Source organism: Sceloporus occidentalis, unplaced genomic scaffold (assembly GCF_023333645.1).
Source record: "Sceloporus occidentalis isolate IW3139 unplaced genomic scaffold, rSceOcc1.0.p SCAF_14, whole genome shotgun sequence".
NCBI lineage: Eukaryota > Metazoa > Chordata > Lepidosauria > Squamata > Phrynosomatidae > Sceloporus > Sceloporus occidentalis.
Genome location: NW_028316994.1, coordinates 15960941 through 15987131, shown reverse-complemented (window position 1 = coordinate 15987131; position 26191 = coordinate 15960941). Strand labels below are relative to the sequence as shown.

The 26191-nt window shown below is 44.4% G+C and overlaps 1 protein-coding gene across 1 annotated transcript in view; it reads left to right on the top strand.

Moving 5' to 3' along the window:
• Nucleotides 1–25773, top strand: part of IPO4 (importin 4) — a 37637-nt gene extending 11864 nt beyond the window's left edge. The window contains exons 8-30 of the mRNA XM_089479655.1: nucleotides 1568–1669; nucleotides 1779–1862; nucleotides 2531–2692; nucleotides 3348–3401; nucleotides 3491–3600; nucleotides 4547–4655; nucleotides 6303–6432; nucleotides 7803–7916; nucleotides 8245–8358; nucleotides 8932–9055; nucleotides 9957–10068; nucleotides 11314–11432; nucleotides 11647–11724; nucleotides 12402–12459; nucleotides 13778–13883; nucleotides 14518–14711; nucleotides 15823–15879; nucleotides 16086–16211; nucleotides 17612–17820; nucleotides 19194–19326; nucleotides 20994–21098; nucleotides 22333–22402; nucleotides 24175–25773. Of these exons, the coding sequence (XP_089335781.1) occupies nucleotides 1568–1669; nucleotides 1779–1862; nucleotides 2531–2692; nucleotides 3348–3401; nucleotides 3491–3600; nucleotides 4547–4655; nucleotides 6303–6432; nucleotides 7803–7916; nucleotides 8245–8358; nucleotides 8932–9055; nucleotides 9957–10068; nucleotides 11314–11432; nucleotides 11647–11724; nucleotides 12402–12459; nucleotides 13778–13883; nucleotides 14518–14711; nucleotides 15823–15879; nucleotides 16086–16211; nucleotides 17612–17820; nucleotides 19194–19326; nucleotides 20994–21098; nucleotides 22333–22402; nucleotides 24175–24308 (2604 nt within the window). The 3' untranslated portion in view covers nucleotides 24309–25773. The remainder of the gene's footprint in view (nucleotides 1–1567; nucleotides 1670–1778; nucleotides 1863–2530; nucleotides 2693–3347; nucleotides 3402–3490; nucleotides 3601–4546; nucleotides 4656–6302; nucleotides 6433–7802; nucleotides 7917–8244; nucleotides 8359–8931; nucleotides 9056–9956; nucleotides 10069–11313; nucleotides 11433–11646; nucleotides 11725–12401; nucleotides 12460–13777; nucleotides 13884–14517; nucleotides 14712–15822; nucleotides 15880–16085; nucleotides 16212–17611; nucleotides 17821–19193; nucleotides 19327–20993; nucleotides 21099–22332; nucleotides 22403–24174) is intronic.
• Nucleotides 25774–26191: the final 418 nt, after the last annotated feature.

The following is a 26191-nucleotide window of genomic DNA, read 5'->3' as shown; positions in this document are numbered from 1 at the left end:
TGAAAGGACTTCATGTCTTCCAACTCTTTGAATGCTTTCACATTCTGCCATTACAGCACTATGATTCTACTTTAACTGCCCTGACTACATCCTGTGGAGTCCTGGAATTTTTAGTTTGCTGAGGCACTAGAGTTCTTGCCTCTCCCTAAACTGCAAATCTCGGGATTCCATAAAACAGAGCCATGGCAGTTAAAGTGAAATCACAGTGCCCTTTTCCTTTACACCATAAATGTTTAGATAGAATTGATTCAAACCAATTACAACTGTAAATGTGAATGGTGAAAAAAATAAAATAAATTCTGCATATTCTCAATTCTCTGTTGTTCTCTCACTCTCTCCGATGTTTGAAAGCACAGTTCAAATTAATTCTCCCTGCTTTTTACTAAAAGCCAAGTGTATTCAGGCAAGAGAAATTCCATAATTCCACTTCTGTTCCACTTTTGAATTAATTGGCCCTAACAAGGCCATATCCCTGTATCTCTGACAATACTATACTTGCACTCTTTCCCTATAACAAGATGTGCTTCCTTTTCTCTCTCTCTCTCTCTCTCTCTTTTAATCTGGCTAACAAAATTTCTCTTATCTTATCTGGGCCAAGAGAAGAGGTCAGGCTGACCTTACTTCTCAAAAACATTCTTTTCCAGTGAGCTGTCCTCCCATTTTGCTGTCTGCCAAATCAAATATTCTTCCACAAAAGCAGGAGCAGTTGAATCAAGCCAATGGAGAAACAACACAAAAGATGCTAACAGGCAGAGTTGTGACAACATTGGCTCTATATGCACCTCATACTAAGCCATGATTTGTATTAACTACAGTTCACTGCTTATGCCACAGGATACAGAATAGACAACCACGAAATTATCTCCTCCATTTTTGGTTTCTTTTATTCCTGTCCCTTTTGTCAATTCCTGTTTCATTCTAGGGAGCTAAGGATTAAGCAGTGGTTCCTGGTTTAAATGTCATGACAATCCACTGTTTATAAGCCCACAATAAACTATGGGTTCAGGAAAACTGGCTAGTTAACAGAGATGTGTTGATGTTTCACATCAAGCCAGATTTCAGCACCCCATGGAGATGTTGTGTGTGAAGTGCTGTGCATGCGTTTGTATCTTAAAACTGTGTTTTAAATATATTTTAAGTGTTTTTAGCTGTCTTTGATTATGTTTTTAATAACAGTGATATTTAATTTTTTTTTAACTTTCGTAAATTAATGTTTTATTTGGACCAAATTTAAATTATTGTGATTACTGCCTTGAATCCCATTTTGTGAGCAAGACAGGATATAAATTCAATAAACAAGCAAACCCATGCAGTGGCTTGTGATGTGCAAATGTAGTAATTGACTCTGCTAGTTCATCTCTCACAGTTTGTCTTTGTTTTGCATATAGTTGTGGTTTGTGATTATGGCTGTACGTTGAACTGCTTGTTAAGTGACTTTGTTCATGTTTGACAAAGGGTCAGTTTATCACATAATGTTAATGTGATCTTTTTCATGTCCATTCAGTACTTGATGTATAATTACCATGATGTTGCCACTATCTCTTACTCTCTTCTCTCCTACCACCAGATCCAAGCAAGTGAAGCAATGGAGGTTTTTGATGAGCTCATGGAGACCGAAGTATCCATCATTGCACAGCATGTCTCAGAGATCGTTGGCTTCTGCTTGGAGGTAAATACGATGTTACTCCTCTTTCCAATGCCCCACTCTGTCCTGATTTCTGGTGCCCCTTGGGTTGGAGGAGGAACTAAATTTGGGTTCTCACTTCTGCATTTGGTAGATAGCCTCCAATCCAGCATTGAGCGACAGTCTCCGAGTAAAGGCATTGTCCTGCATCAGCTTCCTCATCAAATTAAGGAGTAAGGTAAGACAGAAGAAAGCTTTCTTCCATTGCTGCGGGCCACACCTTATACACAGGTGTGCATGTATGCTAAATATATTTTTATTATTTTAATAATATTTCAGCGGTGACAAACCACATCATTCCTACCACCGATCCCTAAAATTAATGATACAGGTCGAGTCTCCTTTATCCTGAATTCTGAAATCAAAATATCCCAAAATCCAAAATTGTCCATGTGGCTGGCTAAGACCTTTGCTTTCTGATGGTTCAATGTGCACAAATTTGTTCCATGCATAAAATTATTTAAAATATTGTGTATAAAATTAACTCCAGGCTATGTGTATACAAAACATAAATGAATTAGACTTGGGTCCCATCTCCAAGATATCTCCTTATGTTTATGCAAATATTCCAAAATCTGAAAAACTGAAACTGAAAACACTTCTGGTACCGTGCATTTCAGATAAGGGAGACTTAATTTTGCAAATATAAAGACTGTATCTATTACAGTTACATAGACACTTTACCAAATGCCCTGTAATAATCAAAATAAAAATTACAAATATCTGTTATTGGTTGTTCTATTTCTGTAATATGTTATCTGCTACACTAAAAATCCTGCTGGATGTCCATTGCCAACACTCAGTTTTTCAAAGTGTATTAAATCTCTCTGTTCTTCTTGCCTCCAGGCTATCCTGAAGAACAAACTCCTCTCGCCCATCCTGACCACCCTGTTCCCCATCATGAGTGCAGAGCCACCTCCGGGCCAGATGGATGCAGAGGATGAGCAGACAGAGGAGGACATAGAGGAGAGGGCCGAAGTCCAGACCCCCAAGCACTATGCAGCCCAGGTCCTTTGTGGGTCACGCTATGTGTCTCGCCATCCTCAGCATGGCTTCTCAGGGGCCCCTTGTCTTCTCCTTGAATACTATTCCTTTCCTAGTCAGCCCTGTTACAATGGTGAGGTGCCTCATTCAGGCCCTGACCCATTCCCAGCATGTCCTCTGTATTGTTTTGGTCATTCCCAGTATTCCTTGTCCCCAATCTGGCCCAGTCCTGCTTCATGCGTGCCTTGCCTCCTTTTTTCTCATCCCCAGCATGCTCCAAGGTTGTCCCTCATTGGCCACGGTGTCTTTTATTCAGTCCCTAAATTCCCTTCATCCCCTTTTGGCTAAGTGCTGCTTTCTCCGCCCTTGACCCTATCCTTCTCATTCCCCGCATGCTCCAAGCATCCTCCTCATTGGGATGGCCTCTATTCTGTTTTATTCAGTCCCATCACTTCCTGGCTCCCCCTGTAGCTCAGTCCTGTTTCGTCTGGGCCCTGCCGCTTTCTCTGCCAATCCCAGCATGCCCCAAGCCTGCTTCTCCCTCATTGGGCACTGCCTCTGCTTTTTTCCTTCCCAGCATTCCCTCTGAGAAGTTGCATGTTCCTCTCAGCATGCCTTTCTTCCTTGCTTTTTCCCAGCAGGCCTTTCTGATGATATGCCTTTCTATCTCTTCTGTCAGGTGGTAGATATGTTAGCACTACACCTTCCCCCTGAGAAGCTCTTCCCCCACCTGGTAAGTGCGGAAAATATTGAACAGCAAGTGAAAATAATACCTAGAAAAGAATACCTAGGTTTTAAAACACATCTCTCACTCCCTGGCAGACACCATTGATGGAACCAGCGCTTCTGAGCCCCAATCCATACCATCGCAAAGCGGGACTCATGTGTTTAGCAGTTTTGGCGGAAGGCTGTGGGGATCACATCAGGAAGAAGTATGTACCAAACTTGTCAAATTTGGAGAAGGTTACTTTTTGGTATGGCACCCTCCAGAATCCCCTGATCAACATGGGAAATTCTGGAACTTGCAGTCCAGAAAGGTTACTTTTATAAACACTGCAGCAAGCCTGCTTATATGAGGACACTGCTATCCCACTGCAGAAATAAAGCAGTTTGACACCACTTTTAACTACAATGGCTCTATCTACAGAATCCTGGGATTTGTAGTTTTGTGAGATGTTTGGCTTTCCTTATCAGAGAGCTCTGATGTACCAACAAACTACAAATACCAGAATTGCATAACATTGAGCCATGGAAGTTAAAGTGGTGTCAAACTGCTTCATTTCTGAAGTGTGGCAGCAGCCTTGGAAATGTCTGTCAACTTCCTGTAGACTTGTTCCTTTCCTCCTCTTTATCTTTTGCTAGGTTCCCCTTGCAAAATGTACAATTGATTACTTAATTGATTTGCTTATCCTGTCGTTGCTCTGAAGAAGCAGGTGCAACACACGCACACCCTCTCTTTTATCTTCACAACAACCTTGTGAAGTAGGCTGGGACAATGAGTGTGCCTGGCTTCAACAAGGGGTTGTATTGGTGATTTTCCAAAACTAAGGAATGCATCAGCACTTTCCAGAAAAGTCACACTTGATCTAAATCTAGACAGATTCCTTGTAGATCAAGCAGTGTTACCTCAGCATAAATTACTTGCAGAACTTGACAGTGGTATGTGGGGAAGGGACTACAACTTCCAGAATCCCTAGCTGAGAATTCTGTACTCCACCACCATTCCTGTCCCAGGCTTTCTGTGCCTGGAGTGTTACAGGTTCCCCATGTTGTATCTATTGCACTTAACCTGAGCACCTTATGGAGACTTACACTGATACTGAAATCAATCACTTTTAAGCATGTTTAATGCACAGACTGGCCATCCTCTTATTGCAGGCACCTCCAGCCCATGCTGCAGGTAGTATGCCGGGCGCTATTAGATGAAAGCCAAGTGGTCCGTAATGCAGCCCTCTTCGCTTTGGGACAGTTCTCAGAGAACCTGCAGGTGAGCCAAGTGGCAGAGTGGGAGTAGGAAGGGGCCTTGCTTGTGCCCAGGGTAGCACAAGGGTGGGCAGATTGCAGCGTGTGGACCATGTATGGTCCCTGAACCCCACTTTTGTGTCCCATAAAATGTTCTGCCCGTCTTCTGTGGCCTTTCTAATATTGTTCGGCTGAAACTCAGAGCATTCTTCATTATTGGTTATACTGACTAGGACTACTGGGAGCCCCTCTGGAGAGGCCATACAGTTCCTATCTCAGTCTTCTGTGAGACATGGGTTCGAATCCCCTCTCAGCCATGGAAATCTGCTAGGTTACCTTGGGCAAGTTTCACAGTCTCATCCTCAGAGGCTGACACCCTTCTGAAGACATCTTGCCAAGAAACCCCCCATGGTAGGGTACCTTAGTCTCACCATAAGTCACAAATGACTTGAAAGCACACAAAAACAAACAACAACAATTTAGTCAACGCTAGCTATTGGATTTGACATAGGTGATTCCATTCCTATGAGGAAAACATTGCTCAGAAGATGAGAAGAAATGTCCAATTGTTGTCTTGTGCTCTACTTTGCTGCATTGGCGTAAAAACAGAGAAGGATGAGTAAATAGCTCTCAGTTATCAACATTTAATAGAATAAACGTTTAGTTTTTATTTCTGCTTGTTTTGTATTTGTATACTAGAAACTGCAGTGCATGCACTGGTAACCTCACGACTCGATTTCTGCAATGCACTCTACATAGGGCTACCCTTGTACCTAGTTTGGAAATTACAGTTAGTACAAAACATGGCAGCCAGGCTGATCACTGGTAAAACTAGAAGTGATCATATTACACCTATTCTGAAATCTCTTCACTGGCTGCCTATTGGTTTCCAGGTGCAGTACAAGGGGTTGGTGATTACCTTTAAAGCCCTACATGGCTTGGGTCCAACCTATAAGGAATCGCCTACTTCGTACATTCCGCCCTGCACCCTCAGGTCCTCTGGGAGGAATTTATTGCAGCCCATAAAAACCAGACTAATGGCAAGCTCCCAGAGGATGTTCTCTGCTGCTGCTCCCAGACTATGGAACGCCTTGCCGGAGGAGATCCATCAGATAACCAGCCTAGACAACTTCAAAAAAGGTGTCAAGACGGATCTCTTCCGGCAGGTCTTCCCGGAATAGTTCAGTCTAATTTCTCTACTCTCCCTACTTTATGTAACCACTTCCCCTACTAGAAAATTGCTGTCATTTGAAAAGGTTTAATTTTTAAACTGTATTGTATTTAATCCTGTTTCAAAGCGGGGGGTCCAATTTATTTATTGAAAGTATGTATTATTCCAACATTGTAGTCATGTAAGCCGCCTTGATTGCTGCAGCAGAAAGGCGGGTTTATTGTTTGTTTGTTTGTTTGTTTGTTTACCTCACTGAGTGTTCGTGTTGGTGGTGTCTTTTTCGTCCAGCATCCATATCCTCTGAATCACGCACCAAAAAAAACAACTGTGTGTGCTTTGTTTTTAAAACAGCTGCTCCCCTACTCGAATATAAGCTTTTCCGGGTGGATACATTTTGCCAAAAAGTGTACAGTTATATCTCATTTTAAATTACATGAATATATTTCTAAAAATGCAACAAAATGAACATAAAATATCTTTTTCTTTTCTCCCACTCCATAGCCTGACATTGCCAATTACTCAGATGACATTATGCCTCTGATTTTGCGCTACCTGGAAGGCGTGCAGGTGGCCCATACAAGCCACATGGCCAAAGCCTACTATGCCCTGGAAAACTTTGTGGAAAATCTAGGTAAGAATTCCTGGCCACTTGGACCTCACCTTTCCTCCATTCTCTCTGTCCCTCTTTCTCTCCCTTCTTCGTCCCCACATTAACCATTTCCAACGCTTGGTAAAGTCATTGTGTTGGCTACACTTCCGAAGCTGGCCAGCCAAGGAGTTGTTTTGTCCCTTAGAATTGTAATCTAGAAAAATAATAATGACCTGAACGTGACTAGGAATTAGTGCCACTTCCCACTGTGGATGTAATTCTTCATTCATTTTCTTCTTGAAGGAAGCCATGAGTCATATTAATAATTTCCCTTTTCCTGAAAGAAGGTCTTCAAAACTATGAACATTTGAAGATTGTAGGTTGAGTCTCCCTTAATTGGAATTCTGAAATCTAAAATACTCCAAAATACAACACACACACACACACACACACACACACCTACCTCATGGGTGGCTGAACTAATGGCACTGTTGTTTTCTGATGGAACACAAACTTTTTTTCATGCACAACATTATTCAGAGTATAACGGTATGTATAAAATTACCTTCAGGCTATGTGTATAAGGTGTATTTGAAACATAAATTAATTTTCTGGTCCCATCTCTAAAATACCTCATTAATGATATGTAAATATTTCCAAATGCTTCTAGTCCCAAACATTTCGGATAAGGGAGGCACAATTTGTATTTAGAGTTAAGAAGTTGTGCTGCAGAAAATTCACAATTGATTTGTATGTGTGTGCGTGCGCGTGCATGCGCACACCCAACACAGCAATTTTTTTGGCTCAGGAATATTACTTTCTAGTCAAAAAACACTATTTTTTGAGCAAAACAACCATGTGCAAATTTTGTTCAGAATAAGTCTTAACTACAACATTTTTGGCACAGGAAACAGCTTTTTTTTAACACAGAACATGCTGTTTCATTTACAAAACGCAAAACAACCACGTGCAAATTAAGTCCTGAACTGCCAAAATTCTTATCCAGATTTCTTGATGCTCAGGGAAACTTGTTTTTAAATCATTTTTCAAATATCCTCAAATATTCAAACAGGGCACACTGCCCCCCAAAGCCTGCCCTGAACAATTTCTGCTCTGTTTATCAGAGTAGTTCCCAACCTCATAAATCCTCAGATGCTGTTGGACTACAAATCCCAGAATTCTTGACCATCAGTGATACTGTCTTGGACCTCTGAGAGGTGAAGTCCAGCAGTATCTGGGGCCACAAACTTGGCAGCCACTAACTGCAGTCATGGTACCTGGAAGAATCAAGCGGGTTCAAAGGTGTTGTGGACTCCAGTTGCCTTTCTGTTGTGTGCAGACAAGTTCAGTGTGTTCTTAGGAGGTCCTGTTCTCTCTGATACCCCCATTTCCCTCTTTCCTCTCATTTGCAGGAGACAAAATTGCACCTTACCTGCCATCCCTGATGGAACGGATGCTCACCACCTTAAATCTTCCTGGCAGCCCCCGGACCAAGGAGCTGTCCGTCAGCGCCATTGGAGCCATTGGTAAGAGATGCCTCAGTAAATGCCCTGTTGGCTTTGGCTTCCCAAGGCTCTCTTTAATGCAACAGAAAAGGTTGGGCAATGGGGCAGGGGCAAATCCCCACTCCAGGCCCATCTGCATTCTGAAATAGCTCTGTTTCTGGCCTTAGGTTGGTTGAAATGATGATTGGAAGTGACACTTTTGCCATTTTGACCAGTAGACAGCTTTTCCCATTTCCCTCCCCCCGCTCCCCATGGATTTGGTTAAGGCATGTCAGGACCTGGAACTGAGAACTTCTTAGGTCTCTTACCTCTGCAAATGTGACCTTATCCCTATCTCTCTGGTTTCTAGCCCAGGCTGCTCAGGATTCCATCATGCCATATTTCCAAATGATCGTAGAACACCTGATGGGTTACTTGCTCACCACCCAAGAAGACCTCAGACCTGTCCAGATTCAGTCAGTAGGTAAGCAAGTTTTTAAAAAGATACAGATATAGATATCACTTGAGAAATGAATTTGGAAGCTTGTTTGAGGCAGTATTCGCTCACTTTTGGTTATGTGTCTGTGGAAAATATGTTCATGGAATCCTAGAGTTGGAAGGGACCTCAATGTCTGTTCAGTCCATCCCTGTTCTACCATTCAGGAATACACTATCCAAGCACTCCCAGCAGATGGTCATCCAGTCTCTGTTTAAAACCTCCAAAGCAGGAGACTCTGTCACACTCCAGGGACACATATTCCACTGTTGAAAAGCTCTTACTGGCAAGAAGTTCTTCCTAATGTTCAGGTGGAATCTCTTCCTGCAATTTGAATCCATTGCTCCATCTCAAAAACAAGCTTGCTCCATTCTCAATATGACATCTCTTCAAATATTTAAACATGGCTATCATGTCACCTCTTAACTTTCTCTTTTCCAAACCAAACATACCCAGCTCCACTAATCTGGAGGAGTTGCAGTACAAATTGAACTCGCCTCCCCTCCTCTAGCACTCTCTGCCTGCTTCTCATCTTTCTCCCATGGCTTTCTTCCTCTCCAGAGACTCTTTCCGTTCTTGCCACTGTCATGAATAAGGAAGTCTTCCTCCCCTTGGCAGAGCAGTGCTGCCAGCTTGGACTGGACCTCTGCGACAGAGTGGATGATCCAGATTTACGGAGATGCACGTAAGTCATCTGAGCCCCATTTGACTTGTGAGGATGTGGCCACTTTATGGAAATGGCAAGATCTCGGTCCTCTGGCTGCTGCCATTTTGGATTGGGACTGTAAGCTTCCAGGTGAGACTCTTAGTTACAATCAAACTGGAGCCGAACTCTTGAATATCTGTTTTTTTAGCCTCATCTGCAAGTGAGAGTGTTGCAGGATCCACTGTTGGTGATGTGATGAATCCATGCTGGATTTTAAAATGATCTTTAAAGGGACTGTCTTTTAAATTGCCTTAAATTATATTAACTTATTCAACCGTAAAGGGATCTTGTAGCACCTTTGAGACTAACTGTGTGAAAGAAATTGTAGCATAAGCTTTTTATGATTCATCTGCGGAAGTAGACCAAGTCTATGAAAATTAATGCTTACAACTTCTTCTTCTTCGTGGTCTCTGCACAGTTAGTTTCAAAGGAGTTACAAAATCCTTTTGCATACTGATATTCCAGGTTAACATGGCTATAATAATAAGAATAATAAAAAAAATTTATACCCCGCCTCTCCAGTGAGATCGAGGCTATGTCTGTCTTTTCAGATGGTTTGCATTAACTTATCAGCTTATGTTTTTAACTGTTAAAATTGATTTTACTGTGTCCTACCCTGAGCTCCTTGGATATAGGGTGAGACATAAATGTTTTAATAAATAAACTTAATAAGTATCCAAATTGCAGAATCTTATCTCCCAGCTAGATTCAGCCTAGTGGATTTACTCAGCATCCTGAGTAAATCTCAGAGAATGTGCATTTACTGATAACGTTAGATTCCAGCCAATCCTGGGTGAAGGGCCAACTTTTGACTTACCCACTTCAAAATGCAGGCTGGTGAGAAATAATGATATCTATGAGGAATGTTTTTTTGCACCAGGTTCAGTCTCTTTGGCTCACTTGCTACTGTGTTAGAAGACGCCATTGCCCCGTACCTGCCGCGCATCACCACACTCATGCTGTATTCCCTGAAATCTACAGAGGGCCTTGAGGTGAGAGCCACATGGATATTTTCCAGACTCATCAGTGGTTGGATCTGTACTTACACAGCAACTGAACAGAATTATCTCCTGTTCTTCAGAGGCTTATGGAGTTGTGATCTGAAAACTTTTTTCTTCTGACAGCTAGAGAGAAATGGGATTTTTTATAACATGGTTGCTATCCAGTTGTTCAGTTATGATGCCCTGTGTTAGACTTAGGACATTGCCACTGCTTCATAGGTTGCATCTCCACTGCGGAAATAGCAATTATAGTGCTACTACAAATCCCTGAATTCCATAGCATTGGTCCATGGCAGTTAAAGCAATGCCAAACTGCATTATTTCAGTAGTACAGATTCAACCATAATCTTCATTCGTGATTGTGTCACCATTGCCACAAATGATCCTGAAACCCACTTTAAAAGCCAGTCAGCTGTCCAGAGTGATGAAGGTCTCTGCTGCTGCTGAGCATAGTGTTGCAAGATGACATGACCAGTGCCCTCCTGCAAGCAAGCGATACTGTGAGAAACAAGCAGGAATCACTGCAGGGACTAGTCACAATTCTTCATCGCAGCCTCACTCACTGACAAAAGGAAGTCAATCCATCATCCTGCAATGCTTTGCTTGGCAGCAGCACAGACCTCTATCACTCAGAATGTCCGACTGCTTTTTTAAGATGGTTTTCAGAGGTCCGATTGTGAGTTAAAGCAACGCTGTTGACATTCTAGCTATGTGTTTGATGTAGCCTATATTGTTAATCAATCAGTCAATCAAATAATTTTATTGTTGTATGCCTACAAGTCATTTCTTGTATATGTTAACCTTATCATGGGATTTGCTTGGCGAGATTGGTTCAGAGGGAGTTTGCCCTTGTCCTCCTCTGACTCTGAGGCCGAGAGAGTGTGAAAGTGCTGGAATTGCAGGACTAGCACCAAAGTGCTTGGTCAGTACTGTCAAAAACTGAATAATTTTCCACCAATGCAGTTGCCTTATTTCTACGCTGCCAAAATAAAACAGTTTGGTACCCCTTTCACTGCCATGGCTCCAGAATCCTGGGGTTTGTAGTTTTATGAGACACCATCCCTCTTTGGCAGAGAAGGCTAAAAATTTGGTAAATTTACACATCCCAGGACTCCTTAAGATGGAGTTACAGTACTTAAAGGGGTGTCAAGCTGCGTTATTTCTAAAGTGTAAATGCACCCCAGTTTCCCTGTCACCTTCTCTCATCTCTTTCTATGCATTGCTTGCTTTGCCCAGCCTTCACTTGGCACAGGGAATTCTTTCCTTCTATTTGATGACGAGGAAGAGGAGGCCGAGGTGGAGGGAGACGAGAGCCTGACTGATGATGAAGAGGAGGATGACTCTGAACTCACAGGGTAAGGACCCCCAGTTGTAAAGGGAGGGTTCATTGGGGAAATTGGCCTGCAGTATACCTTTGAATATCAGTTGTTGGGGAATACAACCAAGTGAACTTTTTCTGGCTGGCCTCATGGGAACGGAATGCTGGACATGGTAGATGGATTCAGGGCTTGGGTCCATTCCAGTGTGTGAGGAGAGTGTATAGTCTGTCTCTTCCCTCTTTCTTCCCAGGCTGAGTGTGGGGAATGTTTACATGGACGAGAAGGAGGACGCCTGTGTGGCTCTGGGAGAGATTGCCACTGCTGCCAGGTATCTGTGTGTTTTTTTAATTATCACAGAATCGTGGAATTAGAAGAGACCACAAAGGACATCCAGTCCAACCCCCTGCCATGCAGGAATACACAATCACATTCTTCTTTGTGGGATACCTAGGAGACTAATAATGTGGAAAGAATTCAAAACTAACAGTATGCGCAGGCGAAATGAAATAACCAGATCAGATAAACCTTACTGAAGTGAACAAAAACATTCTGAAAGCTTCTTCCAAACACATCCAGGAATATCCTCCCCCTTTTGTTTTCTGGTACTGCAACAAACAACAGTTCCCAAAATTCCATAGCATTGAGTCATGGCAATTAAAGTGGCATCAAACTGGATTGTTTCTGTAGTGTGGATGCAGCCATAGACAATTCCTTTCTTAAGAAAGGTATAATATGTCCAGTATACCAAAAATATCAATTTAAGATGGTAACATTTGGGGCCATTGCTTTGTTTTAAGGCTATGAAACAGTAATTTAGGTTTTCATGCACTTTATATCTCCTTTGCCTCGTGTGATGAGGAAAGATGGGAACAAAGGGTGTCAATATAAAATGGGGGGCTGAGGGGAAGAGACCCCACCAGGCAGAAAGAGGCATGTGTAATTTGGGAGTGGAGATATAAGGCCATAACTCCCCTGATATCTCTGTCCTTTTCTTTTCCTGACCAGCATGGCCTTCTTGCCCTACATGGAGAACTGCTTTCAGGAAATCAGCAAGTTGTTGGAGGTAATGGGAGCTTAAAAACAACTCCCCTGGACCCAGATGTAAGAATCAGTGTGTAAAAGACCACTAGTAGGGAGAGACAACTGTGAGCAGAGCGGGGCAGGTCTCTGGAGTAGGGGAAAGGAAGGCCACTGTATTTGGAAAAAATATGAAAGTACTTTTTATTGTCTGGAAGGCATGAGTGTTAATCTGTTGCAAGCATAACAGGGGAGAGGAAAAGAAGGTGTCTGTCTTGAGACTTAGACGCTAGGATCATAGAGTAAAAAGAAACCCTAAGGCATATCCAGTCTAACCCCTTGCTGTGCAAAGCCCTCCAGACAGATGGCCATCCTGCCTCTGTTTAAAAACCTCCAAAGAAGGAGAATCTACTCTCTGAGGTAGTGTATTCCACTGTTGAACAGCTCTTACCATCAGGAAGTTCTTCCTTATGTTTAGGTGGAATCTTTTCCTGTCGTTTGCATCCATTGGTCCATGTCCTAATCTCTGGAGAAAATAAAACAAGCTTTCTCTGTCCTCAGTATGACATCCTTCAAATATTTGGACATGGCTATCATGTCACCTCTTAACTTTCACTTCCCGATGCTAAACATGCCCAGTTCCATTAAATCAGGAGGAGTTGCAGTAGAAATTGAGGATAAGATAGGGGGAAAATAAACACCCTCCCAAGTTGAATCAGTACCAGAAGCAGACATTGGGAGTGATATGGGGAGCAAAATATTGCACTTGGGGGTTCAAGTTTAGGGAAGTGAATAAACCAAGGATGGGGAGCCAGTGAGGCCCAGTCCAACCACCTGGGGTCCAGGATACCAAAACCCTCTATGGATACCAAAATCTATGGATGCTGAAGTCTCATTAGACACAGTAGCATAGCAAAACAGAATCCCTTATATAAAATAGCAAAATCAAAGTGATTTTTGGATTTTTATTTATTTATTTGGTGAATATTTTCAAACCATGGTTGGTTGAATCTGTAGCTACAGAGGGCTGACTCCATTTTCAAAATGTTTTTATGACCCTTAGTTTTGCAGGCCTGTGTTATCAGCTTAGTCCAGTGGTTCCCAACCTCTGGTCCTCCAGATGATTTGGACTTCTGCTCCCTTGATTCCTGATCGCTGGCCATGTTGTCTGGGACTTTCTGGGAGCTGAAGGCTGAAACAAATGGAGGACCAAAGGTTGGGAACCACTGGTCAGTTGTGAGGAATGTTGGGAGATGCATTTGGAAGCCATCTGGGGAAGCACACAATGACCAGCCCTGCTTTAAAGTGAGGGTTATGTTTGTGTCACAGGGAAACCAGTCCCTCACTTCCTGCTTCTGTTCCAGTGCCCCCACATCCGGGTACGGAAATCTGCATTCGAGGCCCTGGGCCAGTTCTGCATCTCCTTTCATCAGCTCTGTGAGCGGGATCCCTCCGAGCCCCACGCTGCAGGTATGTGGACACAAGGGTAGTGTGAGATGAGATAAGCCACAGCCCCTTGGCCCCTGACGGTGCTGCCTTAATTTGTTTGTACTGTAACTCCTAGTTTTTCCCAGTCGGCTGGGAGTTGTAGTCAAATGTACTGGAAAACACCAGGCATAAGAAGGCTGCGTGAAAAAGGACAATGGCCACTTTTCTCACCACAACAGAAGAACAGTGTGGAAGTCCATAGTTCAAATTGTGGAACTCCCATCCATAAGATGGGCCAACAACTGCTAACTTAGAGGACTTGAAAGAGGATTGGGCAAATTTGAGGAGATTAATGTTACAAATAAATATTAGTTGTGATAGCTGCATATTACCTCCAGGACTTGTGGCAGTCTGTCTGCGTGCCAGTTGCTGTGGAACATGAGCAGGAGGATGGTGTTCTCAGCTTCCCAGAGGCATTTGATCAGAGCCTGAGAAAGTTACTTTTTTGGATAACAATTCCCAGAATCCCCCACCAGCACAGCATCTTTGCATCTCATTTGCCACTGTCAGAAACAAGACGCTGCATCAAGTCACAAAAGATTTGACCTCCTTGTCCTTGTTATTACTGTATTATTATTTTAAAAGGAGGACTTGCTGACCCTAACTCTATTCTCAGCCTTACAGAAGCTTCTTTCCATGGTGGTGCCCGTTTATATCAAGGGCATCCGGGAGGACAAAGAGCGTCAGGTGGTGATGGCAGTTTTGGAGATGCTAGCGAAAATGGTGAAGTCGTGTCAGAAGGAATGTCTCCGTGAACCAGGGCGGCTGGCGGAGCTGTGTCGGGTGATCCGAGAAGTGCTAGAGAAAAAGGTGAGTGGATTTGCTAAATGTCAGGGATGTTTATCAGGATACAAGCAAGAGGATGTTTCTTTATCATTTTTCTTTGGGGCTTTATTGCCATAGAAACATTGTTCAGAGTGTAATATTAGCTTAGGGATCAAACTATTTATTCATTTATTCATTGCCCACCTCTCCCCATGGGTCGAGGCGTGGGGCATCATTTAAAACACATCAGTTTAAAACACACATTGATTTAAAAAGACAAATAATATATGCACATATTAAAACAATCCATCATTTAAAATTCACAATATAAAAATCATCTGGCTAACCCTGCCAGAAGATTTGATGCTCTTTTAAGCTCAGACAGTATATTCATCAGTCAAACCCATTCCACGGTTTTGGGGCAACTGAAGAAAAAGTCATCTGGCTGACAGTTGCCAACCTAGTCTTGCCTGACTGGAGTAAGTAGTGGATTTATGAATCCATATGTCTATCTTATACATTCATAAGTGCTTGACAGAATGCCAACCATTATTTGTTTTCCAAGTTTGTATAAATGCCCAAAAAGCAGTACCTGGTAGATAAGTTACTCTAATTAAGAAGTTTCCATTCTTTGTTCTGAAACCAGTATCCATCCACTGCCGCTGCAGTCATTTGCTTTCTAGTGTCAGTGATTTTAACACATCATAATCTGCAGCAATATGGACTAGATAGAAGTTAGCCTTTATATGTACTGATACGCAAGCTCACACCCAATGGTTGCCTATTGTGACAGTGTTAGTAGGCCATAGCTCCTGAGTATGCTGCTTCTTCCCTAGGCTGTTTTTAAAGATGTGTCCCCACCTGGGGCTTTTCTGCATCTTGAAATCTTTTTAAGTTTTCACTCTAGCCTGCTGATGTTTTCATTTTGTACATTAGCAGTGCCATTACGGCTGTGTAAATGACAGCTCCTACACACTGGATGTCAGAAATAGGAGAAATAATATCTTCTATGTATGTGCATGAGAAATGCCAAATTCCAAGCCATTGCAATATAGTTTGGGGACCGCAGGGTACCCTCAGGTGATCTCATGGTGTGGGGATTTGTTTTGCCAAGGCTAAGCCATTTAACAAAGCAGTCGCCATCTCCTCTCTCCAGACAGCCTGCCAGGACTCTGATGTGGATGAAGACGGAGACGAAGATGATGAAGAAGAGGTGAGTATGGCTACTGGCAGCCTCAGACTTGGGCTGATTTTTTCTTTTGTACGGTGACTTCTCAAAATGGGGAAAGGAAGGTGTTGATGAATGGGTGAGGTGAGGCAGGGCTGTCAGATTTGGCTTTGTAGACTGAAAATTCAGTATAAACTTTAGTTCAACTTTAGTTTTCTCGCTCACTTCTCCTCTTCCCACTGCCCAACCAGGCGGAATATGATGCCATGCTCATCGAATACGCTGGCGAAGTGATCCCTGCGCTGGCTGAAGCTGCTGGAGGAGAAACCTTTGCTCCATATTTTGCTGGCCTCTTGCCCTTGCTCCTCAATAAGATGGTGAGTTCTGAAGCAGGCAGCCCCCTTGACTGCCAGGGGCCTTTCCACACTTCTGCCCCTCCAGAACCTCCTTCAACCTGTTGTCCTTCAGCCTGGCTTCCAAAATGTCCCGCCCATTGACTGTCTTCTTCTGTCCTTTTATTTCAACACCACTCCCTTTCATAACTTCTTCTGTCAACTGCCACCCAAAAATCTGTTTCCATTCTTCCTCCTCTCCCTCCTCCCTTTGACATAGGCTTTCCCAACCACCCTACAGATCGGGGAGACATTGTTTGAAATAACCTTCTCTCTCGACAAGATTCTGCATTGGAAGACATAGCTACAGCAACAAAAGATCCCTTGTTGTAGCTACTTCTCCTGATTTTGAGTAACTCTCAAAATCCGACCTCTTAAGCCAGGCAGAGCCCCAGCCAAAGAATTTCTAAGACCTTACGGATCGGGGTGCTGGGAAATGACAACTGCCTTGCTCCCTGGATCATGTAGTGTATTGAGACAGGCAGCTGGAAAGAACTCTCCAAGTCTTGTTGTTGTCAGCTGTGAAGTCCATCAGGATACAAAGTTCAGAAATCCAGGCTTCAGAAGTTAAAACTCAGAAAACCTGTATTAAGAAACTTTACATCCAGTCCCATAACATTCATTGTCAGAACTAACCAACAAACGTTACCATAAAACACACTTTACCCTCTCGTTCCCATACCACTCCTTCTGTGTTGTTCCTTTTGATTCATGCTTGCCTTGCTCCCATTGCTATCTGTGCATCTGGATCTGAGATCACCATGACCAGGAGAGGGCTGCAGTCGTCATTTCCCAGCATGTGATCTGCAGCACCTCAAAAACTCTTTGGTTGAGGCACTGCCTGGCTTAAGATCTCAGTGTTGGGGGCCACAACTGTAAACATGAATCCCCAGAGTTACAAGATTGTAAGTCCCAGCTGATGATCTCGTAAATATTGAACAGGATGCCAGCTTTCTTTTTTATTCCCACAGCAACTCTATAGGTCAGGAGTGGGGAGCGTGAGAACCTTGGGCCAAATCTGCCCACCTGGTTTCCCAGTATAATAATCTTGGGGATATTTTCCCCAAATGGCTGTGCTCTTTCCCCTCATATTGACCTCATTCAGTGTTTCCCATCTATTATATTGCCCCCCCCCCCCCCGTTCTAAAAAATTGAAATGCCCCTCCTAAGCCTGGTAAGCTAAAACATCCTGATGTTTTGGATCTGCCCTCTTTTGCCTCTGGCTCCATCCACCACTGGGATGCATCCCTCAAGGACTTTTCTGAAATTGAAGTTGGCCCTTGGGCTTGTTAGCTCAACCTTTGCCAGGGGACGGAAGGGTCTGCCTCTTCCTCTGAGCTGTGGGTTTCCCCCTTCTCTTGCCTACATCTCTTCCCCTTCCCCAGAAACCCAGCTCTTCCTTCTCAGATAAGTCCTTCGCTGTGGGCACCATGGCTGAGACCATCCAAGGGTTGGGCCATGCCTCGAGTGCCTTCGTCCCGCGCCTCTTGCCATTGCTGATGGGGGCGGCCCGTGACGTGGACAAGGAGGTTCGCAGCAACGCTGTCTTCGGGCTGGGTGTCCTAGCAGAACATGGCGGGCAACCAATGCACGAGTATCCTTCCCTGTGGCTGGAGCGCAGGAGACAGCATGCAGCAAGACGTGGGGGGAGACAATGTTTGTTTTCCCCACAAGTCCACAAGGTCAACATGGTGGGAGGGTGTGCGGCTCAGGCTTAGCAGGGAGGAGCTTTGTTCCATGTGAGAGGAGCATATTTAAGCTTCACCTTTTCTGTTCCTCTGTCTTGGTGTGGGGAGGCACCTGTATGGGTGTTGTGGGACCATTTTGCAATCCTCAGTCTGCCCCCTATCAGCATCAGACAACCAAATATTCCAAAATACTTCAGTTTTCCTCCATTTATTTTCCAAAACAACAACCAGAAGTGATACCACATCACTTTCTGTTGCCTTTTTATAGCGGAAACGGGTATTTGGAGGGGCTGGGGAGGGTCTTTTTGCATGTGTGCACTCATTTGGGGGGCTTTGAGTGAGTTTTGAGACAAAAATTGTCTCAAAAGCATGTTGAAAATTTAAACTATTTGGGGGGAAGGTTGAGAAATCACAAAAGTGGAAACCAAGGGTAGCTTGGCAACCCTTTCCCCACAGCTAGTCTTTATAGCTTCTGTAGGTTGTATGTGTGGGAAGAATTTTGATTTTCCACACAGCCCTTGTAGAAGAAGGGCTGCCATGTTTTGTAACATGGGACATGTTTGTGTAACAGCATTTGTTGCAGTGCAAGGGCTAAAACAGGTTCAATAATGTGGTCTCCACATGCTGGACTTCAGCTCCCAGCATTCCTCAGAATTAGTTGTGCAGACTGCAGTTGATGGGAATTGGAGTCCCAACAACATCTAGAGGGATGCCCATCTGACATGAAAGGAAGCTTTGTGCTCACAGCCTTGGAATCTGTTTGCAAATGTTTTGTTTCTCTCCCTAAAAAGTGAATTAATACTGGAAGTTTCTTCAGGGCAAGCCTATTTCCAGCAAATGAAAGGGAATAGGATTGTTTCTGAGTTCTCTGGCCACCCTCATAACATGTCCTGCCCTCAAGGCCAGGAAGGACTCTATACACAACGCAGCAGCATCTCTTGTCAAACAGGTTGAGCAGGATATGGTCCTCAAGAGGTTGATGGACTCCAGGCACTAACATTCCTCACTGCCAACTGTATGACTCAGGGCTGATGGGAGTTACATTCCACCTGCATCTCCAGGGCCACAAATTACCCTCAAGGAAGCTAGATGTTCTTTCCTTTTAGGAAAACTGAGCTAATGGTCAGTGTTGGTTCATTTGCCAAAATCTCACTCACTCACTCTCATTTTCTCTTCAGAGTTAGGGGGAGCCAAAGACTAATACCGCTGTCCCCAGGACCCTATATTTCAGCTCTCTGCATTGTCCTGTTTTCCCTTAACCCCTCTTTGCTTGGCACAGACATTACCCCAAGCTGCTTGGGCTTTTGTCCAACATCATCTCCCAGGAGCAAAACAGCCGGGTGTCTGATAATGTCTGTGGAGCCGTGGCACGGATGGTGATGGCCAACCCTGGAGGGGTCCCCATTGGACAGGTGAGAGCAGGGTGTGGGTGCTGACTCAGATAAGGTGAGCAGATGTGGGTGTTTGCAGCTAAAAAGTGAGGAATGCTTTTTGGGAATGGGAATCGTATGGCCTTTCAGATGTCGGCAAAACATGAGTCCCAGCAGCCCACCCAGCCTAGCCCATGTTAAGGAATACTGAGAGCTGCTGTTCAACAATATCTGGAAGGAGGCATGATTCCCACGCATCAAGTAAATGAGACAGAAAGCCACCTTTTAACTCCAGTGGCACTAAGTTTGCACTGTCTGTTAGTTATCTGCTATTGTCACTACTGCTTTTTCCATTTTGGTTGATTTGAGCTGGAATAACTGGCAAGCCCTCAGCTTATCATGGGGACTGGGGTACTTATTAGATCACTTTTTAAAGAAGCGAACTATAAAAGTGCTTCAAACTAAGCAGGCTAAATGGCATGGCTAGCCGAGTGCTGTCAGATTCCAAAGCCCCTCATCCCCATCAGCTGGTTCACCCAGTCCTCCTCTTCTGAAACGGTTGAGCTGGAAGCTTTTCTCTGTGAAAACATCAGCTGCACCACTCAGTTGTAGTCTTGCTTTTCTGGAGAAGTATTTCAACTCTCTGGATTTAGAATGAGCCTTGTGGGTTGGGCTGTAGTTGTCCAACATGGTGCTGAGGAGTGATGTGGTACTTGGCAGCCAAACAGTCCGTCGTGAGCCGGAATTGTAGAGCCAAGTAGATGGGAGTGACTCATTCCTTCAGACTTAATGAAGAAGGAGCGTAGTGTTCTGGTATTGTGTATAGCTGGAATTACGGAGACAAGTAGATGGATGTGACTCATTCTTTCAGAGTTAATGAAGAAGGAATGTAGTGTTCTGGCATTGTGTATAACTGGTGTGCAGAAAGAGAGGCCTGTGGGCTGCAGTAGCCTTTGGCCACACTTTGACAACCCCTGAAGGCTTCTCATCAGGCCCCCAAACACAATTGATGCCACTTCTGGTTATTATTTTAAGAAAGGCTGCAAGAAAAATGCAGGTATTTGGGCTTGCGGTTGGGTGTGCATGACCTAGATGGAGATCCAGTTATTTTTGCCCCCAGCTCCTGCACAGAGTATGTAGACTGGTAGATTTCTCACTTAGACTCATAAGCCACTTTCCGAGAGCAAGTGAAAATTCCTTTGGGGAAATTTACTTAGTGTAATTTGCATTGTGGCCTTTTTTTTGAGACTCTTGGTGGGCAGGGAGACAGGCAAAATTGATTTTTTTCCAAGCCTCTCTGAAAAACAAGGAAATACTGTCCTTCCTCTCTCCCTTAGTAGTCCAGATAGGGAGTAGAGAAGGCTGGTTGTAGCCCAAGGCCAGCTCAACATGTCTTCTTGCCAGAGGTAAAAATAGGTGGCTGCCCTATTCTGCATACAAAACTTGACCAAATTGAACCATTGTATTCTGCTTCTTTGTTGGCTTTGGGAAAGCCTCTTTGCCATCATACCTTACAGCAGCATACTCAGCTTTTGGGTGACAGCGCAAGATACCATGGCACTCAGGATTTTCATGCCACACCTTGCTATTGCCTCCCTGAGCTGGCTGCTTTTGTCCACCTTGGAGTAGAGTCAGGATTTGTCAAGTTAAGGCCTTAGCTGATCCATAACTAACATGCTCTTTTGCATGTTTTCCTGCTCTTTCTCCAGGTGTTTCCTGTCTTGCTGCATGCCCTGCCTCTCAAGGAAGACTATGAAGAGTATCAAACAATATTCCGTTGCATCAACTTTATACACAAACACGATCCTCAGCAGGTAGGCCTTGGTTCGTTGGCTGTAGCTCAAGGTGGCTTCTCTTTTCTGGCCCTGATCGCCAGACTTTCCTTTCTTACACACTTGGATTTGGAACAGATTTTAAGGGATGAAAAGAAAGTGGAGGTTGGGATGATGCTACTCTTGCTCCCCTAGTCAGAGACCTTGCTGCCTGCTTCTGAACTCCTCCGATTTCTTTGTCTCCATCCCTGTTTGTGCAGACATTACGAGAGCACATTTGGGGCTATTTGACACGAGAGATCAAGAGCAGCTGCTGTCATACTAGATCAGGCTGTTGGTCCATCTGGCCTTCACAAACTAGGTGTCCTCTAGATGTGTTGGACTGAATCTACCAGATTTTCCTGGCTACATCTTCCAGAATTCCCCAGCTGCAGGATGTGTTGGACTACAGCTCCCTTCCCCCCCCCCCCCCCCCCCGCAAAAAAAACCCATGTAGGTGTGTTGGACTGCTACTTCCAGAATCTGGGCATTGTAGTCTCAACAGTCCAAAAGGTGCCTGCCTAGGGAAGTCTGATCTGGCCCAGCCTAGCTGTCTGCTCTGACTGGCACATCTCTTTAGGGTCTGAAGCAAAGAGGTAGCTTCCATTTCCCATTCTCTGACACCCAATTAATTTGAAACCCACTCCTGGCAATGCTTCCCCTAACTTGAGATAGTTAAGTGGAGAACCTCTGTGTCTAGGAGCAGTCAGTCTCAGAATACCCAAGAATACTCAGAATGCCAAAGGGAAAAGCAACGGAAGAAAGTTATCTGCAAGTGGGCTCCCCATAGAGGACTGGAATGGTGGCCTTCTAGATCAGTGGTCCCCAGGCTGTGGGTACCTAGATGTTTTTGAAGTGCAACTCCCAGAATGCTGTGTAAGCACACCAGGAAAAAAATTCAAATGCATTTTGCTCCTTTTCCAGTTGTTTTGCTTCCATTTCATCATCCCAGAGCTGCAGCACACCCTTCTGCTCCCTCACTTAACAGCTGTGTTCCTAGTTTCTATTTTTCATAGATTGAATGCACTTCATTTTAGCTGCTCTGGTTCAAGTATTAGAAACTGAGCAAAACTTTCAACTCTTTTCTGGTCATTTTCTCTCCAAGATTGCAGGCTGGGAAATAACTGGCCTTGAAGCTTAGAGGAGGTTAGAGGGTTGGCTGTGGTGATGTTGTTTTCCGGAAAGAGGATTCCCACAGCACTAGGAGGGCAAATGGCTTTCTCTTTTTGTGTTCTAGGTACTGCAGCAGGTTGGAGAAATAGTACGGGCCAGCAGTGCAGTCCTGGGCAACAAACATGTACCAACAGGTATGGATCTCGGCAGACACGCTTCCTGTTTGCTTCTCCAAATCCTGTCTGTTTTTCCCCCTCCTTTTAAGCACCCAACCAAAGAGGCAAGAAGTCTGGAATAACCCTGTTCAGTTGTGGAAATCTTGCTTTGCCCTGTGCCTCCATGGTGCCCTCTTGGGTTGCTAGGTTTCACAAAGCCTCTGCCCTATGTTGCTTACAGAAAATGTTGAACGATGCCAAGGTGTTTAAAGGAAAAGGTTTAGAAGAATGGCCTTTTGAAGAGGCAAGGGAGGGGGGCACTGGACAATCATAGGGGTATGTTAAGAAGAGAAAGAGCTTGGAAAAATTACGTTTTTGGGTGACAGCTCCAAGTATTTTCCCAACCAGCATGGTTTGTGGCCAGGTGGGGGGAATGTTCTGGGTGCTGTCATCCAAAAAATAACTCTTACAAACCCTGATAGAACAAACAGTGAAGAGCAAGCCTGGGGTTGGACAAACATAGTGTTGGAAGAGACCCCAAGGGCTATCCAGTCCAACCCCTTTCTACAATGCAGGAACTCACAAATAGAGAGTCAGCCAGGCTCTGTTTTAAAATCTCTAAAGATGGAGCCTCCACCACTCTGAGGAAGCGAATTTTAGTGTTGGACAGCTCTTACTGTCAGGAAGTTCTTCCTAATGTTTCTGTGGATTCTCTTTCCCCTCCCTAAAGAGATGAAGCAGAGTTTTGGGTTGCCCATGGTTGTTAGGTAGAAGCTTTGGGGAAAGGCAGTTCTTATTCAGAGGGAGTTTTCATCCAAAACATTGGGGGAGCTACCACCATAAGGCCCTGCTTATAGACTAGCAGCAAGAAAGAAGTATATACTATTTTGGATGCCCTCCTTTGGCCACGCTCCAGCTTGGCAACTTCCTAGCTCCACTTGTGTTGATCAATAAAAGAGAGAGAGGGAGGGACTGAGAATGTGTGTGTTGTGGGTCTTGATTCCCTGTGCCTATTTATGTCCCTGCTTCAGAGTGCCCAAACCCTTCAGGGGCTACAACTCAAAGAATTCCCCAGTGGCTCTATTACAAGGGTGTTCTGGGAATTACAATTCAGGGGCACATGTCAAAGCTGTACCACAGCCAGGAGCTTCAGGGTGGCTTTTATTAAAAACCAAAAGACAAAGCAGGTGGATGTTCAAGGGAAGATCAAAATCTAAATTGAGGGAAGTACTAGTGCCACTCTATTCTGCTTTGGCCTGACCTCATCTGGAATATTGTGTCTAGTTCTGGGCACTAGAGTTTCAAAAGGATGTTGACAAGCTGGAATTTGTCCAAAGGAGGGCAACCAAGATGGTGAAGGGTCTGGAAACCATGCCTTATGAGGAGAGACTTAGGGAGCTGGTTATGTTTAGCCTGGAGAAAAAACACTTGAGATGATGTGGTAGCCCTGTATAAGTATTTGAAGGGGTGTCCCATTGAAGATGCAGCAAGCTTGTTTTCTGCTGCTCCAGACAATGGATTCAAGCTATAGGAAAAGAGATTCCAACTCAACATTAGGATGAATTTCCTGGCGGTCAGAGCTGTTCAACAGAGGAACACATTCCCTCGGAGCGTAGTGGAGTCTCCTCCTTTGGAGATGTTTAAACTGAGGCTGGATGGCTATCTGTCGGCAGTGCTTTGATTGTGAGTTCCTGCATGGCTGAATGGGGTTGGGGTTGGACTGGATGGCCCTTGTGGTCTCTTCCAACTCTATGAGTCTGTGTTTCACTGTGAGCCAACGCCAAGTAATCTTTCCCCCCTTCTTCCTGTAGAGGGCCAAAACAACCTGGTGACTCTCCTGCGCAACCTTTCCGCCTCTTGTCCTGCTGAATTCCAAACAGCCGTGCTCTCGATGCCCTCAGAAGCAGGCGCCTTGGTCAATGCAGCCATCGGCTCTTCCCCTTGACTGGGCCAGAGGGCTCTGCACTCCAGCTCCATACAGTTGAAGCGTCTGCCACTCACAGAGACCAGCACCTTCCATCATCCACCTTGTTTTGTGGACTAGTTGCCTCCTTCCGTTTGGGAACCAACCTGTCCCTGACACTCAGCAACACTCCCTCCATCTTGTGTTGGTAGTTTTCTGTTGCCAACTGGGTTCTTTGTACCTTCAATGGCCGTTCACATCTCACAGTCTTTGCCACTCACCCTTTGGTGCTAGGCAGTTGTTAGTAATTTTGGGGGAGGGCTTTCTTCTTCTTCTTAAACTGGTTCCATGAAGAGTTCTCTCTTTTTCCCACCAAGAATGGTTATGAGCATGAGGAGTTGTTGTGTTTGCCTACACTACCTTAAGCCAGGGTCTTGCATGGTGTCAAGAGTAGCTCGATTCATGTAGTAGGATTTCAGTGTTAATAACTTTATCGGGTTTCTGCCTTCTTTTTTAACTGACAGTAACTTTCCTGACTAGCAGGCCTCGACTTTGAAGGAGTCATCTATGCTGCCAAGCTGATCAGTGGGGCCTTGGTTGCACAGAAGCCCCTGCCAAGTTGACCAGAGTGTTACATTCGTTTTATCAAGTGGTGCCATGTTTACTATGCCAGCTGTAAAGCTGATCTGCAACTATTCAGCCACATCCCTTGAGCTTAGTCATGGGGTTTTTGGATAATCAGCAGGTGTCTTTCTTTGGAATGAACTTGCTTGTTTGCAAGGTCCAAAAATATGCATTTGATGGTCTGAAATTTGAAGAAGAACAGCACTGGATTTAAAGTTTAGCACATTTCCTCCTCCTCTTAACAGGAAATGTGTGTTGTCTGGCTCATGTTGCCCCTTTCTGCCAAAGTGAAGTAAACAGAGAGGGGAGGATGAGTCATGAGAGCTTCCACTTGATCTCAGAGCCAAAGAGCTGGGGGGAAATCTTATTATGCTCATCAATTCTGTCCGTGTTAAGTTTCCTCTTGACCCAAATGTGACATGGGTTCTGTTAATGGATGCTATGGGCCATTTTCCTAACCACATCTTCACCAAACTGCTTATTGGTCTTTATAAGATGTCTGCAGCCTGTTTCATGTTCTTCCTCCCTCTCTCCTGGTTGCCAAAGGAGGTGGTGGTTTTGCCTTCCTTGCTCTGTCGAAACCATTCTCAGAGCTGCTGCTCCCCCATCTGCAGTTACATCGGCTGGGAGACAGAGAGTTTTGCTTGCCAAAGTTTCATGTTTGGAGGTTCACCAAGAGGGGGTTATTTGTGCCAGTGGCCTGCCTGAAGTGGCTTTTCAGCTGGGTTTTGGAATGAAATAACAACCCCTTGCATCAGCTGGCGGCCCTGTAGTTTGTAATGTAAGATTTTAACCTGGGTTTGTTAGGTTTATTATTTTTTTGAACAAAAGACTAAAATATATTGTGTACCTTATAATAAAAATCTGTTGCACTTGAACAGGATTTCCTGAAAAGCTGCAGTTGTCTTTTATGTATCAGTATTCCACACAATGATTTGGCAAGATGGGAGTTATATTCCCACTCATCTAGAGTTCACCAAGGCAGAAGTAGCACATTACCTAAGAACTACAGCTTGGGAAAGTGCCAGAATCACTCAGTCAACCATGCTTTGAATTGGGGTCCCTTCCCACCCCCAAAAACTCCCCCCATTTTTTCTGGGAGCCCTGTTTTCAACTGGCCAAAACTGTGTCTATCCTGGAATGCGAATCATGTTGGCTCTCCAGATGGACCAAAGATCCCAGTATTCTGTGCAGCCTGGGGCTGCTAGGAGTTGCAGTCCAACAGCATTCAGCAAGCCACAGGATTCCCACCCTAGTCTACTCTTAGGAAGCCCACAAACAAGCTTGGGGGGCTTGCATGC